We start from the raw sequence: 16,582 nt of genomic DNA on the forward strand, positions 1-16,582 counted from the left end.
TGTAGGGTTCTTTTGGTGACACGTACATTATATTGTGGGAGCGAGTCCTACGTTTGTTGACTTGTAAATCCACGTAGAATAGCACAACCCTCTGTCCTGTGGCCATTTTGAATTTCGCGCTATATATGGTTGCTACCAATTACCGGTATGTGTCTAAAGCATGTTTATTCCGGAAGGATTTGCATGCAGCAAAAGTTCACATTTTAATGAATAAGTGACATCATACACACATATCGTCGATCAGTATCAACACAGATTTGTGGAGTTAATTTATCAGACTATATGAAGACAAACTTTGATTGATTAGCTCTCTGAAAACAAGTTAGATTGATTAACACTCAGAAGACAGCATTTGATTGACTGGGCTTATTAGCACTCTTCATACAAATTTGACTGATTAGCACATAATTTGATTGACAGGTATTATTAGAACCTCGAAGACAGAATTGAATGACTGGGCTTATTAGCACACTGAAGAAAGTATTTGATTGTCTGGGATTATTAGCACCTCGAAGACAGAATTTTAATGACTGGACTTATTAGCACTCTGAAGACAGCATTTGATTGACTGGAGTTATCAGCACCTTGAAGACAGAATTCGATTGACAGGTATTATTAGCACCCTGAAGACAGAATTTAAATGACTGGACTTCTTAGCACACTGAAGATAGAATTTGAATGACTGGGCGTATTAGCACTGTGAAGACAGAGTTTCGATTCAGAGATATTCAGACTTGGTAAATAAGCTTATATCATCTTGGTATTAGATAAGTTCTGTTATACTGAGATCTTGATACTTTTGAAGTGATCTTGCATCTGATTGGCTGAGCTTGTTACCGCTCTAGAGACTATAGTTTTCGTCCCATTTCGATCAGCTTGGTAAATAGTTGTATGTCATCAAGATCTTCAAAGAATTGATTTAAATAGGATATTAGTACGCTTACTGTATGTTAACTTACAGAAGAAATTGTATCAAAGTACAGTAAAATAGATAAAATCGATATAAAGTTTGGGAGATTAAATAGGGTTATGTTCTTGCAATACCGAAAATTATTAGTACAGGCAATAGAAAACAGTCTAAATACATGCACCTCTTGGGGCATTTATAATACGAGTTAAAGAGGGACTGATACTTTACTGGCCAAAACTAATTTTGTGGAATTGAAAGTAAAACCATTTCTTCCTTTGAACTGCTGAATGTTGAAACCATACTCTTCAGCGATAACAAGATTTTCGAATTAGCAACTGTGGTGGACAAATTGCATGTCTAGTTAACACCATTTTAATTTACGACCAGGTAGGCATTGTTAGGAGTCTTTTGGTGGAAACCCAATGACAATATGACCATCATTTTAAAGGGGGGAGGGATAACATCAAGAGTTTAAAGATAACCTTTGTGGCAGCCATATTAGATGAAACATTGGCTTCATTTTAATTGGGTTCTAAATACGCATGTTGCTCAGAAGCCTTGTTTATATAACCATCCTTGGGGGGAGAAGCGATAACAATGTTTTAAAGATGGCCATCATATTGGCTATATTAAAGGTAAGTTTGCATTATTTTCTTTCCAGCTAGATGTCTAAGAAGTCTTTTCCCGTTTCAAAATGACTTTCCATTTAAGAGGATTAGTAATAACAAGATTTCTCTTGATGGCCACAATGTGTGGCCATATTAAACGTCAGATACCATTTTCATTTAGAATCAACTAGTCATTATACGAAGTCTTCTTGTAAAAATCACACGCCACTATGACTTTTAGTTCTGGAAGAGTAAGCCATCACAGTCTTTTAAAAATGGTTGCTGTGGCGACCATATTGGAGTTAGGATCGGCACCATTTTCATTATCTTAAGACATCGACATCATAAGAAGCTTCTTAAGTAAATCAAGATATAAGAAGTCGTTTAGTGATTCCCCCCCCCCCCCCACGTTTTTATGACTATCCATTCGGAGTCCCGAGTGGCCGAGTGGTCTAAAGCGCAGTGATACGGATCACTGCCATCTCACCTCTGTCTGCGTGGGTTCGAGTCTCGAATTCAGCCAATGTGGGTACGTGAGAAAGCTTGCCAGTAGCTTCTCGTGGGTCGATGGTTCTTTCCGGGGTTTTCCCGGGTTCTTCCTCCACCGCTAATACTGGCCGCCATGTATAGCCTATCGTGTGCTGAAAAATGGCGTTAAACCCTACAACAACAACAACAACAACAATTAATAAAAAAAAATGACTATCCATTCAGGAGAGGTAGCGGTAGCAAGATTTTCAAGATGAACGCTGAATGTCCGAACGGTACCATTTTTTCACTTAGGGCCAACTGGACCATGTGTGCGTTAAGTTACTTGGCAATTCACCAAGTAGTTTAGGGGCACGAGCAGACGACAGATTATTACAGAGGCTATTTTTGTCTATGATCACCTGAACTATTTATTTGCGCATGTATATTTGAATATAATTTATGTATGTATTGAATATAAATGATGTATGTATCCTCATTACATTTGGCTTATGTAAATGCATACTAATCTAATAAATGCCTTTGATATTTTCCAATTTTTTTCATTAATTTTTTTTCAGTTATCTGAATTGGGAATTTAGCAATTACAACAGAAAATGAGTAGGGTATCAGAGGCATCGAATTCGTCTGCAAACATGAAAACAGCACCCAGCACTGCAGGCAGTGTGTCAGGTAGTATTTTTTTTATTTTATTTTGTTGTCGTTTTTGTTGTTGTCATAATCATCATCAGTAATGGCATTATCAATAATAATCACATGTGAAAGCATTTACGATCCTTTGTGTTTTGTGCATTAATGATTGAAAAAATTTCGTGAAAAAAGTGCAACCAAATTTGATTGATGGTGTGAACAAAAGAAAGCGATTAACCATCAAACGTAGACTAGTTACGTTGAAATTCATAAACTAATATTGCATATAGCATAATGAACAGATTTTTATTGATTCTCGGGGAGAGGTGTGCTCCGTCTTCGTTTTAGTGGTATCAGCTGGAAAAAAATTGCGAATAGAGCTGATGTTTCTTAGCTCCAAATATGTAGCCTTGCATATGTTCATCATGACATGTTGATTTAATGACACCTTGGTTTCGTACTGACTATGTGAATTCAGTGTTGGTATTGCTGATACTTATTGTTTGAGGTAAAGGATGTGAATGCGAACATCTTTTGCTTGCGTTGGATGGCTTCAGTTGTATGATCATTCATCTGCAGCATGTTACATGTCATCCACGACTTCACATGGGAATTGCTCCTCTTTTACGGCTTTTATGGTAGCCTCTACTTCTGTTTGTCAGCTAGATTTGTACATTTGAGTGTCATCAGCGTACAGTTAGTGAAACACCGAATGGACATGGAACACAATTAATTTTACTATATATTCTCTACATTTGTTTCTCGGTACTGACCTTTCCACTGTGTGACAATCAATACAAATCATAAGTTAATCGAAAATACCTTCATCAAAGATGACTTCACGGTGAAGTTCTTGTCAAAGGTTGACCTGCATTGTTTGGAGAGGCTGGACTGTAAACAGAGCAGCATGTAAACAGAACACAGATTTCACTTTCGGATCTTCACCAAGGCCTTATTACTCACTGTGGACTGTCGCCGAAATTCACAGGACAACCACACCCTGAGCTCATATTCTCAAGAATAAACAATTACCTTTAAATCCGTACCAGAAATGCATAAATCTAACTCTTCTATCACCACCAAAATGAGAGAAGAAAAAATGTTCAAAAAAATAGACTAGAACTACATTCATGAGTACTGAACCGGAACTATTAATTGTGACCTGATGTCGAATGTTAATATACGACACTTGAAAGCGGCTGCATGAAGAAGAACGGGGCCGAAAATAGTGACATGTGGAACATCAAAACAGATCTACTGAGCTGGAATGTTTTCCAGTTACGGTCACTGACCTGTTGACTATGTATGACTTAAGCCATAGTATGGCTGTATCTTGAATGCCAAATACATGCTGGAGACGGTGAAGTAATGAGAGAGAGAGATCCGTCAAATAAAGTATGACAGTCGATAGGGAGATTAAAAGTTATCCATTTATCATAAAACAAAGTAGTGGAATTATTAGGAGCTTATGTTTGGTGTTTGGGAAATTCTCCACAATTTACATTGTAACGTGAACTACGTTCTAATTTCACGTTCAGCACCAAGTGCAGAAGAAAAAGTAAGTATACATACGCGGACGCACGTGTGTATGTATGTATGTATGTATGTACGTATGTATGTATGTATTGGATTTAACAGTGGCATAAGTGGTTAGATAGTCCGCCTCGTGTGTGAGAGGTCGCGGGTTCGAATCCGGCCGAGTCATACCAAAAACTTATACAAATTATGCTAGCAACCGCCTCGCTTCTCGTTCAGCATTGGGAGACTGGTGTAAAGACTGGTCTGCATGGTGTCAGGATAATGAGTCTGAGTGGGGCATGATGCTACATGTTTGTGGTATGATGCCCCAGTGCTAGACATCAGTACAAACTGCCATACTGCAGACATTGTTACGGTACGGCTGGAAAATTGTTCAAGCTACGTTAGAAAAATCAAAATCGCACAATCACACACACACACACACACACACACACACACAGGATTTAACGGTATCCTTCTGGTATCACAAAAAGAAATACGGAACACAGATAAAGACAAAATGGTGAAATCATAAACATGCTAAATGGATTTTTTTTTTCAAATATATAAACCGCATGATTGTGCGTGCGTGTGTGTGTGTGTAAGTGGAAGACCTCATCAAAGCATCATCACTGGATACTTCCTAAGGCAAAATATTGCATTTGTATGTTCTCCTCATGGGACATAGACGGTGAGCGCATCGGGGACCTTTATGCATCCCCGTGCCGCAGGGGCACAAAAAAGTAGAAAATATTAACGATAGCGTTGGCGATTCCACTAACATCTAGGGAACCATTGTCAGAGTGGAAAGTTTTGCGTTAGCCGTTTAAAATGAAGGTTGTTTTAGTATACTAAAGTTCTTTATATTTGCTCTTTTGGGAAAAATGCCTCGTTTAGCAGAACATTTATGTTTATATTTTATTCGTTTATTTGATTAGCTTATCAATATTTCGATGAAATGGTTCATTGCGGCGAATTAATCCTTACCTGTGATTCACTTATTTATTTGGTTCATGTGGTTGATTGCCGGAGGATTAGTTATACGCGATTCACCCGAATGGATTCCTTTGGCTTATTTAGTCGTGATAAATTGTGCATTTATTTCTCTTCTTCCCCACATTGGTGTGTGCGTGATTTGAATTTTTAACGTAACTTTAACAATTTTTTAGTCATATCGCTATGATGTCTGCAGTGTGGCAGTTTATAGTGATGTCTTGCACTGGGGCATCATGCCGCAGACATGTAGCATGATGTCCCATCCAGTAACATTATCCTGACACCAGGCCGACCAGTCCTAACACTAACCTCTTAATGCTGAGCGCCAAGCGAGGGAGCTGTTTGTACCATTTTTAGAAGTCTTTGGTATGACTCGGCCGGGGATGGAACCCACGACCTTTCGCATCCGAGGCCGACGCTCACGGAGCGGTATACCCCACATTGAAGGGGCCCCGAGTGGCCGAGTGGTCTAAAGCGTTCTCCGTCTGCGTGGGTTCGAGTCTAGGATTCAGCCAATGTGGGTATGTGAGAAAGCTTGCCAGTAGCTTCTCGTGGGTCGGTGGTTCTTTCCGGGGTTTTCCCGGGTTCTTCCTCCACCATTAATACTGGCCGCCAATGGCGTTAAACCCTACAACAACAACAACAACCCCACATTGGTCGCTTTGCAGGTACTTTGTCTCTGAACAGTTCCGGATTAAACCCTGTGGAGGCCCTTAGGCAGTGGAAATCTTGCACCCCCCCCCCAAGCAAATTATCTCATAATACGTTTGTAATTTTACAAACCAACAATTTTAAAAAACCAATTTTATTACACAAAACACATATTGGCAATTATTAATGCTAGTAAACAAATTAACATTTTATGTTATTAAACAAAAATTCCCATTTTTTTCTTCTATCTTTTGGAAACAATTTAAGAAAGCTTGATTGTAATTTTCTTTAAGATCAAATCGTTATTATTTTGATCCGTTGTCGTGGGGCCCATAGGCCGGTGCCTATTCTGCCTATTTGGTGATCCGGCACTCTCTAAATGCTTTGAAATATAAACCTACAAGTACAACATTCTGTTACGCTTCATACTACACAAATTATTAAGCGAACACACTTTTGTGTACCTGGTAGGCCTAGGTTTCGTACGGATATGTCGTCACGTTCATGTTGCACATGGATTGAAATCGATCTTTTGCTTCCGTTCGTTTGGTTAAGGTGAATGAACACAACAAGAGATGAAGTTGGGAAGCTTGAATTTGTATTATACGGGACGTAAGTATAATTTGGGGACTTGTAAAACTTTCAACAAGGGTATGACAATCTTTTTAGAAGTAGTGTCAGTAGCGCAGGTACAGGACACGTTGAAGTTTTTAAGGTCTGACCGGTATTATTCTTGCCACACTTCTATCTCGCCATTAATATAAAGCGTTTTATTAGTTTATTTGGGGCACAAGGAATGTAAAGTGTAAAGATATACATGGTTTTATTGTTGGTTTTAGCAAAGAGCGGAAAGGAACATTGTGATAATCACGACTATCGAGAATGGAGCAAATATGTGGTTTGACGGTATGTATGTACCGGCGCTGTCACGAAGCTCGTGTTCGCAGACATGTCTACAAGAATCTCGTTAAATTAACAAATAGCTTCAGTCTATAGTCTTTTCTTCCACGGTTAACAGTGGACATTATTTTTACTTAGAGTCAGGATTAATGCTTTACAACGCACCAGACCAAGTCGGATGTACTTGTATAGTATTACGTACTCGTGTACTAAATTTGGGACATGTTAGTGAGACGGAGAAGGCACGTTAAACGGAATCCATAATTTTTAGGATTAATTTCCATCAAAAATGTAACATAGTATATGCACCATTTTATAAATAAAAAACCCACAAAATGAGGTATGTACCAAGTTAGTGTATTTACCCTAGAAACAATACAAAGTCTAGCGTTCGGACAAATAATAATAATAATAATAATATGAAATAAACTGCATTACATAGGAATTTCAACACACGTACACACACAGATATATAACTTTGCATTAGTTGTTTGAACTATTTATCAGATTCTTCAATTTACATTCAAATGAAATATCAGTTTAAGGTTTTTATATTAATTTCCATAATTTGGATATGCAGTCATGTTGTTTTTCTTTAATTAAAATGGGTTTTGTTTCAAAAGTAAATGTACCATTGGTTTGCCTGGGAAGAGTTTGATGCAAGAGCATCATCATACTGTTGTAACACTGTAACAAGATAAACATTAAACTGTTGTGATGCTGTAACAAGATCAAAATTAAATCATTGTAATGCTGTAACAAGATAAAAATTAAACTGTTGTGATGCTGTAACAAGATCAAAATTAAACTTGTAATGCTGTAACAAGATCAAATTCAAACTGTTGTGATGCTGTAACAAGATCAAAATTAAGCTGTTGTAATGCTGTAACAAGATCAAAATTGAACTATTGTAAATGTTGTAACAAGATCAGAATTAAATCATTGTAATACTGTAACAAGATAAAATTTAAACTGTTGTAATACTGTAACAAGATAAAATTTAAACTTGTAACACTGTAACAATATCTAAATTAAACTCTTGTAACACTGTAACAAGATCAACATTAAACTATTGTAATGCTGTAACAAGATCAAAATTAAGCTGTTGTATTGCTGTAACAAGATCAAAATTGAACTGTTGTAATGCTGTAAAAAGATAAGAATTAAACTGTTGTAAATGCTGTAACAAGATCAGAATTAAATCATTGTAATACTGTAACAAGATAAAATTTAAACTGTTATAATAATGTAACAAGATAAAATTTAAACTGTTGTAACACTGTAACAATATCTAAATTAAACTCTTGTAACACTGTAACAAAATCAACATTAAACTATTGTAATGCTGTAACAAGATCAAAATTAAGCTGATGTAATGCTGTAACAAGATCAAAATCAAACTGTTGTAATGGTTTAACAAGATCAAAATTAAGCTGTTGTAATGCTGTAACAAGATCAAAATTGAACTGTTGTAATGCTGTAACAAGATCAAAATTAAGCTGTTATAATGCTGTAACAAGACCACAATTAAGCTGTTGTAATGCTGTAACAAGATCAAAATTAAGTTGTTGTAACGCTTTTAACAAGATCAAAATTAATCTGTTGTAATGCTTTGATTTCCCATAATGAAGAGTAACCATCACAAGTTACTTCATGTACCCTTCAATTCTGGACAAATGGAATACTGTATAAAGCAGGAATGTTAACGCATTCTCTAAAATTCGACCTTGAACCTGTCTCATGGTAGATTTGTTTTGTCTTGGAATTTCATTATATATTCAGAACAATACATCTTTCAAATGGACACACGGATGCAAGTTACCTAGGAGTGTATTGAACCCACATCCCTTGATTACAAGTCTGATAATCTTCCAACTGAGCTCGTGTGACTTCCTTTGTCTGGTAGAGGGAAGAATATTGTGCCACTTCAGTGGTCTTTGGCTTTATCTATATAAAATTTATAAACTGGACTTTTAATTGAAGCTTAAATTTCATTTGCAAAAATTTTGAGACTGCAAGGTCTGTTGTCATTAATAATGCAGGTATCAATGACACAAAATATTTCAGTTTAAATGTATTTCTCAGGAGGCAAGTCAGACCAATGGTTAACTAAACTTTCATGTCAAACGATTAACTTTATTACAAATAATAGATTGGTAGTAATGAACATTGTACTCATTGATGGTGAAACATATTCCATTAACATTGACAACACTTGAAAAATTCATTCGTCTGTATGAAAAGTACTATTTTCATACCTGATCGAGGAATATCTGTTTATTAGAATGACACCTGGACCATTGGCAGTGCTGTTTATAAACATAATTTTATATAGATTTCAACATTTTTGTAAATGGAGCCTGTGAGACCTGGCTTTTATACATTTATTATCTTATATTCAAATTGTCGCTACAGTGGTGTAACATTGCCCTCTTAGTAAGAGGGGTGGTTAATTGGATTTGGCTGGCATTATATAGAGGATGACCTCCCTCGATATTATAGCCCAGCGGTAGGGAAAGAAGAATAGAATATCAACAGAGAACTGAGCGAGAATACTGGGGAGAAATAAAGCAATATGAGCCCCATTTTGACAAGAAAATAACAAATTTAATCAGAACAAATTAATAACGGCAATTCCAATTCAAGTTAGATTATATCAGTGGAATTCAACAGGTGTGTCTAATTCGGATTTATTTCATCATCATATCAAGAAGTGAAAAGAGCACAATGTCCACGATTGATTGCATCACCTTCCTTCCCTTTGACCATATATCAATGTCTCCTAGTTCATCCTTCCTAAGCTCTATGCTATGTCCCTTCATGGACTTCCTGGTCCTTTCATTCTGACCTCATCCTTTTCTCGAACTCCGAACTGTCCTGTCTTTCTGTCAGAAAGCTGTTCCTTAAAGGACAAAATTACACCATAATTCTGTTACCCCACTCTCTAGAGGTACATACAATTCACTTACGTTATTCAGAGCATGCTTCTATCCACACACTGTGTAAATTCTGACTTAGTACGGTAGGACATTGATCTCGCTTCCAGTGGCAAGTCTTAAACTACCACGTGAACATCTATCGAATATTACCATATTATTTTACATATGTTACTACATGTTCTATTACTATTGCATGAAATTCACAAAACGTAACTCACAGCAATCCTTAACCTGCAAGATTATCCAAGCATTACAAAATCAGATATAAGTTGGTAAGTATCGTTAACTCATGATATCATCCTAACAAACAAAGGAAGTTATTTCATATAACCTGATGAAATCCTACACATATGAACATTTGGATCGCATGCAATCAATTCTACCAATGAACTAATAACTACATAATTAAAAGGTAAATTGCATAACAATTCTAGCATTAACACATTTCAATGAATTGAATAAACGATACATAATATAGAAACCTAATCATAGCAAACACATTTGCATAAACAAACAATTGAATAATAGAATAGTATGTGAAACTAAAATTGTGTACCTTATTGCTGTTCTATTTCAGAACTTGTGTGTCCTAGCATTAAACATGCTTTTGATTTTACAAGACGACCACCTGGTCCCTTTCTTGTTTTATGAGGAAAGCACTAATCTCTTTACGCTTTCCATTGAGTCGAGACTAAGTTTCCTCTTCTAGGAAATTTTCAGACTAAAGAATTTTGACTAAAGTCGGCACTTTAAAGTGTGATTGCTCTAAAGTTTATGCCCTAATTCATTCTGCCCAATTGTAGGCAGCGGTCCCTAATTTTTCCCAAAGAAATGATTCCTTTTATCAGGTTTAGACAGCTCAGAATCTGTTAACAACAGTGCGTAACAATTTCCCTTTGAAAAAATTATAAGTGAACATAGGTTCCTGCCAAGTGGTTAGGGTTGGTAGCTCAAATGTTTACTTCTGAGGACCGTGTTAAGATACCCCGGTCAATTTCACTGAGTTGGAATGCTGTCCCTATGAAGTTTACACTGACGTGGGGGGAGATGAACGATGAAAGGTCTTAGTGACCTGTCACAAAGACTTTTCTAGCTTAAATGCAATACAATTTTAATGCTCAATGCATTCAACTTTAAAGTTTGCTGCAATTCAAAATTCGACGCTTCACAAGTAGATATTGCCTTTTTTTCATCATGACAAAAATATGTATGAGGATGGGAGTGGATGCAGCAGTAGCACTTTGTGTCCATCTGTCCATAAAATATTATATTAATTTTGGCCAAATATTTGATGGATAGCATTATGATTAAGCTAGCCATATTAATAATCACCAAGGTTTGATTACAGTTTGCCTGTCACTTGCTTTTCTCTTGTCACATGCTTTTCTCTTGAATAGTAGGGAAGTTACAAAATTGCAAAACTATAGTGTGTAACGACAAAACCTTTAATTAATGTGAAGACTGGTTGTTTAAAAAAATCGCTTGTCATTTGACCCCAGTAATTCGATAAAAGAACATTCTGACGAGGAAGAATACCTCTTAACATTACACTGCAAAATTTTATTGTTTGTGTGTGAGAGGGTGTGATTTTACTTTTTTTTGAAAAGTAAAAAAAAAATTCTGAATTTTATTCCAGTGCACAGATTTAAAAATAAAGGGTAGAGGAAGAAAGAAAAGATTAAGAATGTAATTTGGGGTGGTTGATTCAATAAAAGGCAATAATCAATATTATCACAAATACTCATTCTGACTTTTCTGTTATTTATCATCAACTTAATGTAAAATATTTGGTATCTATCACAACCACCATACATTGATACACATGACAGATAATTGCATGCCACTATGTTTGTCTTGGAGATAAAGAGAAATACCCCAAAATAAATTTTATAATTATGTAAATTTTATTTTTACAGTATCCGACACACGCCTCAAGTACCTGAGTCTTGTCAGTTTGACTGTCCAAAATGCTTTGCTGATTCTGACAATGCGATATGTACGGACACGTACAGGGGACATGTTCATGGCATCTACAGCAGTTGTTATGTCTGAATCACTCAAATTCTTATCCAGCTTGCTGATCATTTTTCTACAGGAAGGGAGTCTACGATCATGGCTGAAACATCTAAATGAGAACATATTTCATAACCTTAAGGATTGTTTAAAAATTTCAGTGCCTGGTTTGATATACACTTTGCAAAATAACTTGCTGTATTTGGCTCTTTCCAATCTTGATGCTGCTACATTCCAGGTGAGTTAAATCAATTCTTTGTGCCACAAATCTCTCTATAACCTCATTATTAACAAGGCTGTGCATATACTCATTAATAACAAAGCTGTGTATCCTCATTAATGACAAGGCTTTGTGTATCTCCATTAATAACAAGCCATTAATAACAAGGCTGTTCATATCCTCATTAATAACAAGGCTGTATATCCTCATTAATAACAAGGCATTAATAACAAGGCTGTGCATATCCTCATTAATAACAAGGCTGTATATCCTCATTATTAACAAGGCTGTGCATATCCTCATTAATAACAAGGCTGTGTATCCTCATTAATAACAAGGCTTTGTATCTCCATTAATAACAAGGCATTAATAACAAGGCTGTGCATATCCTCATTAACAACAAGGCTGTATATCCTCATTAATAACAAGGCTCTATATCCTCATTAATAACAAGGCTCTGTGTATCTCTATTAATAACAAGGCTGTGCATATCCTCATTAATAACAAGGCTCTATATATCCTCATTAATAACAAGACTCTGTGTATCCTCATTAAGAACAAAACTAAGTGTATCCTTAATAATGAGAAGGCTCTGTGTATCCTTAATAATTACAAGGTTCTGTGTATCCTTAATAATAACAAGGCTCAGTGTATCGTTATTAATGACAAGGCTATGTGTATCAAAATTAATGACAAGGCTCTGTGTATCTTCATTAATAACAAGGCTCTTTATCCTCATTAATAACAAGTCTTTGTATCCTCATTAATAACAAGTATCTGTATCCTCATTAATTACAAGGCTCTATATCCTTATTAATAATATCCTTATTAATAACAAGGCTTTGTGTATCCTCATTAATAACAACTCTGTGTATCCTCATTAATAACAAGGCTCTGTGTATCATTAATAACAAGGCTCTCTATATCCTCATTAATAACAAGGCTCTTTGTATCATTAATAACAAGGCTATGTATCCTCATTAATAACAAGGTGCTGTGTATCATTAATAACAAGGCTCTGTGTGTTCTCATTAATAAGAAGGTGATGTGTGTCCTTAAAACAAGGCTCTGTTTATCGTTTATAATAGGAAGTCTTTCTATATCCTCATTAATAACAAGGCTCTGTGTATCCACATTAATAACAAGGCTCTGTGTATCCTTAATAATAGCAAGTCTCTCTATATCCTCATTAATAACAAGGCTCTGGATCCACATTAATAACAAGGCTCTGTGTATCCTTAAAACAAGGCTCTATTTATTGTTTATAATAGTAAGTCTCTCTATATCCTCATTAATAACAAGGCTCAGTGGATCCTCATTAATAACAAGGCTCTGTGTATACTTAATAATAGCAAGTCTCTATATCCTTATTAGTAACAAGGCTTTGTGTATCCTCATTAATAACAAGGTGCTGTGAATCATTAATGACAAGATTCTGTGTATCCTTAATAATAGCAAGTCTCTTTATATCTTCATTAATAGCAATGCTATGTATCCTTAATAATAGCAAGTCTCTATGTCATTAATAACAAGGCTATCCATATAATCATTAATAACAAGGTTCTGTGTATCCTCATTAATAACAAGGCTCTGTATCATTAATAACAAGATGCTGTGTATCATTAATAACAAGGCTCTGTGTATCATTAATAACAAGGCTCTGTGTATCCTCATTGATAACAAGGCTCTGTGTATCCTCATTAATAACAAGGCTCTGTGAATCCTTAATAATAGCAAGTCTCTCTATATCCTCATTAATAACAAGACTATGCATCCTCATTAATAACAAGGCTCTGTATATTCTCGTTAATGTCAAGGCTCTATATATCCTCATTAATAACAAGGCTCTGTGTATCATTAATAACAAATCTCTCTATATCCTCATTAATAACAAGTTTCTGTGTATCCTCAGTTATAACAAGGCTCTGTGTATCCTCATTAATATCAAGGCTCTGTGTATCCTCATTAATATCAAGGCTCTGTATATCCTCATTAATAACAAGGCTCTATGTATCCTCATTAATAACAAGTCTCTATATCCTCATTAATAACAAGGCTCCGTGTATCCTCAGTTATAACAAGGCTCTGTATATCCTCATTAATAACAAGCTGTGAGTGTCACCATTAATAACAAGGTTCTGTGTAACCTTAATAGTAGCAGTTCTCTCTATATCCTCATTAATAACAAGGCTCAGTGTATCCTTATTAATAGCAAATCTCTCTATATCATTAATAACAAGGCTCTGTATATCTTCATTAATAACAAGGCTCTTTGTATCATTAATAATAGCAAGTCTCTGTATATCCTCATTAATAACAAGGCTCTTTGTATCCTCATTAATAACAAGGCTCTGTGTATCGTTAATAATAGCAAGTCTCTATATCATTAATAACAAGTCTCTCTATATCCTCATTAATAACAAGGTTCTGTGTATCCTCATTAATAACAAGGTCTGTGCATCATTGATAACAAGGTGCTGTGTATCATTAATAACAAGGCTCTGTGTATCATTAATAACAAGGGTCTGTGTAACCTTAATAATAGCAGTTCTCTCTATATCCTCATTAATAACAAGGCTCAGTGTATCCTTATTTATAACAAGTCTCTCTATATCATTAATAACAAGGCTCTGTGTATCCTCATTAATAACAAGGCTCTGTATATCCTTATTAATAACAAGGCTCTTGGTATCATTAATAATAGCAAGTCTCTCTATATCCTCATTAATAACAAGGCTCTGTGTATCATTAATAATAGCAAGTCTCTACATCATTAATAACAAGGCTATTCATATCCTCATTAATAACAAGGTTCTGTGTATCCTCATTAATAAGAAGGCTCTGTGCATCATTGATAACAAGGTGCTGTGTATCATTAATAACAAGGCTTTGTGTATCCTTAATAGCAAGTCTCTTTATATCCTCATTAGTAACAAGGCTCTCTGTATCCTCATTAATAACAAGGTGCTGTTTATCATTAATAACAAGGTTCTGTGTATCCATAACAATAGCAAGTCGCTTTATAACCTCATTAATAACAAGACTCTATGTATCCTCATTAATAACAAGGCTCTGTATATCCTTGTTGATATCAAGGCTTTGTATATCATCATTAATAACAAGTCTCTATATCCTCATGAATAACAAGACTGTCTGTATCCTCAGTTATAACAAGGCTCTGTGTATCCTCAATAATAACAAGGTTCTGTGTATCCTCATTAATATCAAGGCTTTGTATCCTCATTAATAACAAGGCTCTGTGTATCATTAATATCAAGGCTCGGTGTATCGTCATTAATAACACGGCTCTTTGTATCCTCGTAACAAGGCTCTGTGTATCCTTAATAATAAGTCTCTCTATGTCCTCATTAATAACACGGCTCTGTGTATCCTCAATTATAACAAGGCTGTGTATATCTTCAATAATAGGAAATCTCTCTATATCCTCATTAATAACAAGGCTCTACATATCCTCATTAATAACAATGCTCTGTGTATCCTTGTAAATAACAGAATATTTCATGGAATTCTGATACATTTCCTGTTCTCTTGAACATAAGACAAATTTTGATCAGGTATATACCTAACCATAAGTTGCATGATGCTGATGATGATGGACTGTTTCATTTATCATTCAGTTAATGCTTTTTGGTGATTTTATATTTTTTTAATTTATTTTTGAAATATTTAAATTGTATAGTTTATGCTGCAAAAACTATGTAATAATAAGTGTTGCATGATTTTGCAAAACTGCTTCTCAGTCAGCATATGATTGTTCAATGATCCAAACCTATGTGGCAGTGCTGTCCAACCTTTTTGACACCATGGGCCACTGACAAATGTTTTTCTTAAAGCCGAGGGCCGCAGCAGAAAACTGAAAAGCAACGACTATATAGCTGCTCAAGCTCTGGTAGGCCATTTAAAATCAGGCCATGGGTTGGACAGCACCACTATATGGAATTGGATTAGTCTTAACAGCTTCCAGTTTTAATGATGCTAACCCATTAAAATGTCATTCAGTTTATATAATGATTTAAAGGCTACTTTTTGATAGCTTACCACAGGGTGGTTCTCTCATTTATTTCGAGTTTATATGGACATATATAATTGTGTGGATATTGCAGTGGGTTATCACAGTTTATATGAAACAGTGATATAGTTCTAACCAAACAATGAGTTTGATCGCTGTTTTAGGTCAAGCTTGGTGCTTATTTTCAGTTCTAGAAAATTTATCAAATTTGGTAATAGAAATACATGAAGAATGCAATTTAGAAAATGGAGTTTTCAGCCAAGCTGGAGTCACTGCCTGTATTGCATGTTCCTAAATATAGCTTTTTTGTCTTCATTTTCAAATCTAATTATTGGCAGTTGCAAATATGTACAGCAGGGTATGGTATCATTGTGCCTCTTTTCTGAATTTGAGTGTATTGTTGCACTTAAATGAAATCTTACACTCTTGTATTATGTGGAAATTAGTAGTACACTATTTTACACCATGTAATGCACTTATTTTACATGAAATAGTGTACTTTCATGCATTAGGTAGCACTGGTGGAAAAGTTAGCTCACTGCAGTGATCAAAGTAATGGACTATAGTAGTAGTACACTATAGTGAACAAGGTAGTACTTTTTTAAGGAACAATGTAATGCACTTCAGAACCGCTCTGGTGGCCTAGTGTTTAGAGCATCCACCTCGGATGCGGGAGGT

At 35.4% G+C, this 16,582-nt stretch overlaps 1 protein-coding gene across 2 annotated transcripts in view; it reads left to right on the forward strand.

Moving 5' to 3' along the window:
• Positions 1–2,565: 2,565 nt before the first annotated feature.
• Positions 2,566–16,582, forward strand: part of LOC149769399 (UDP-galactose translocator-like) — a 35,731-nt gene continuing 21,714 nt past the window's right edge. The window contains exons 1-2 of one of the 2 annotated variants that reach the window (XM_089949908.1): positions 2,566–2,679; positions 11,558–11,892. In XM_089949908.1, the coding sequence (XP_089806034.1) occupies positions 2,604–2,679; positions 11,558–11,892 (411 nt within the window). In that variant the 5' untranslated portion in view covers positions 2,566–2,603. Of the gene's footprint in view, positions 2,680–6,290; positions 6,415–11,557; positions 11,893–16,582 lie in introns of those variants that run through there. The other variant, XM_089949909.1, reaches the window with a different exon arrangement.

Source organism: Sinohyriopsis cumingii, unplaced genomic scaffold (assembly GCF_028554795.1).
Source record: "Sinohyriopsis cumingii isolate HCF-2022 unplaced genomic scaffold, ASM2855479v2 utg003875l, whole genome shotgun sequence".
NCBI lineage: Eukaryota > Metazoa > Mollusca > Bivalvia > Unionida > Unionidae > Sinohyriopsis > Sinohyriopsis cumingii.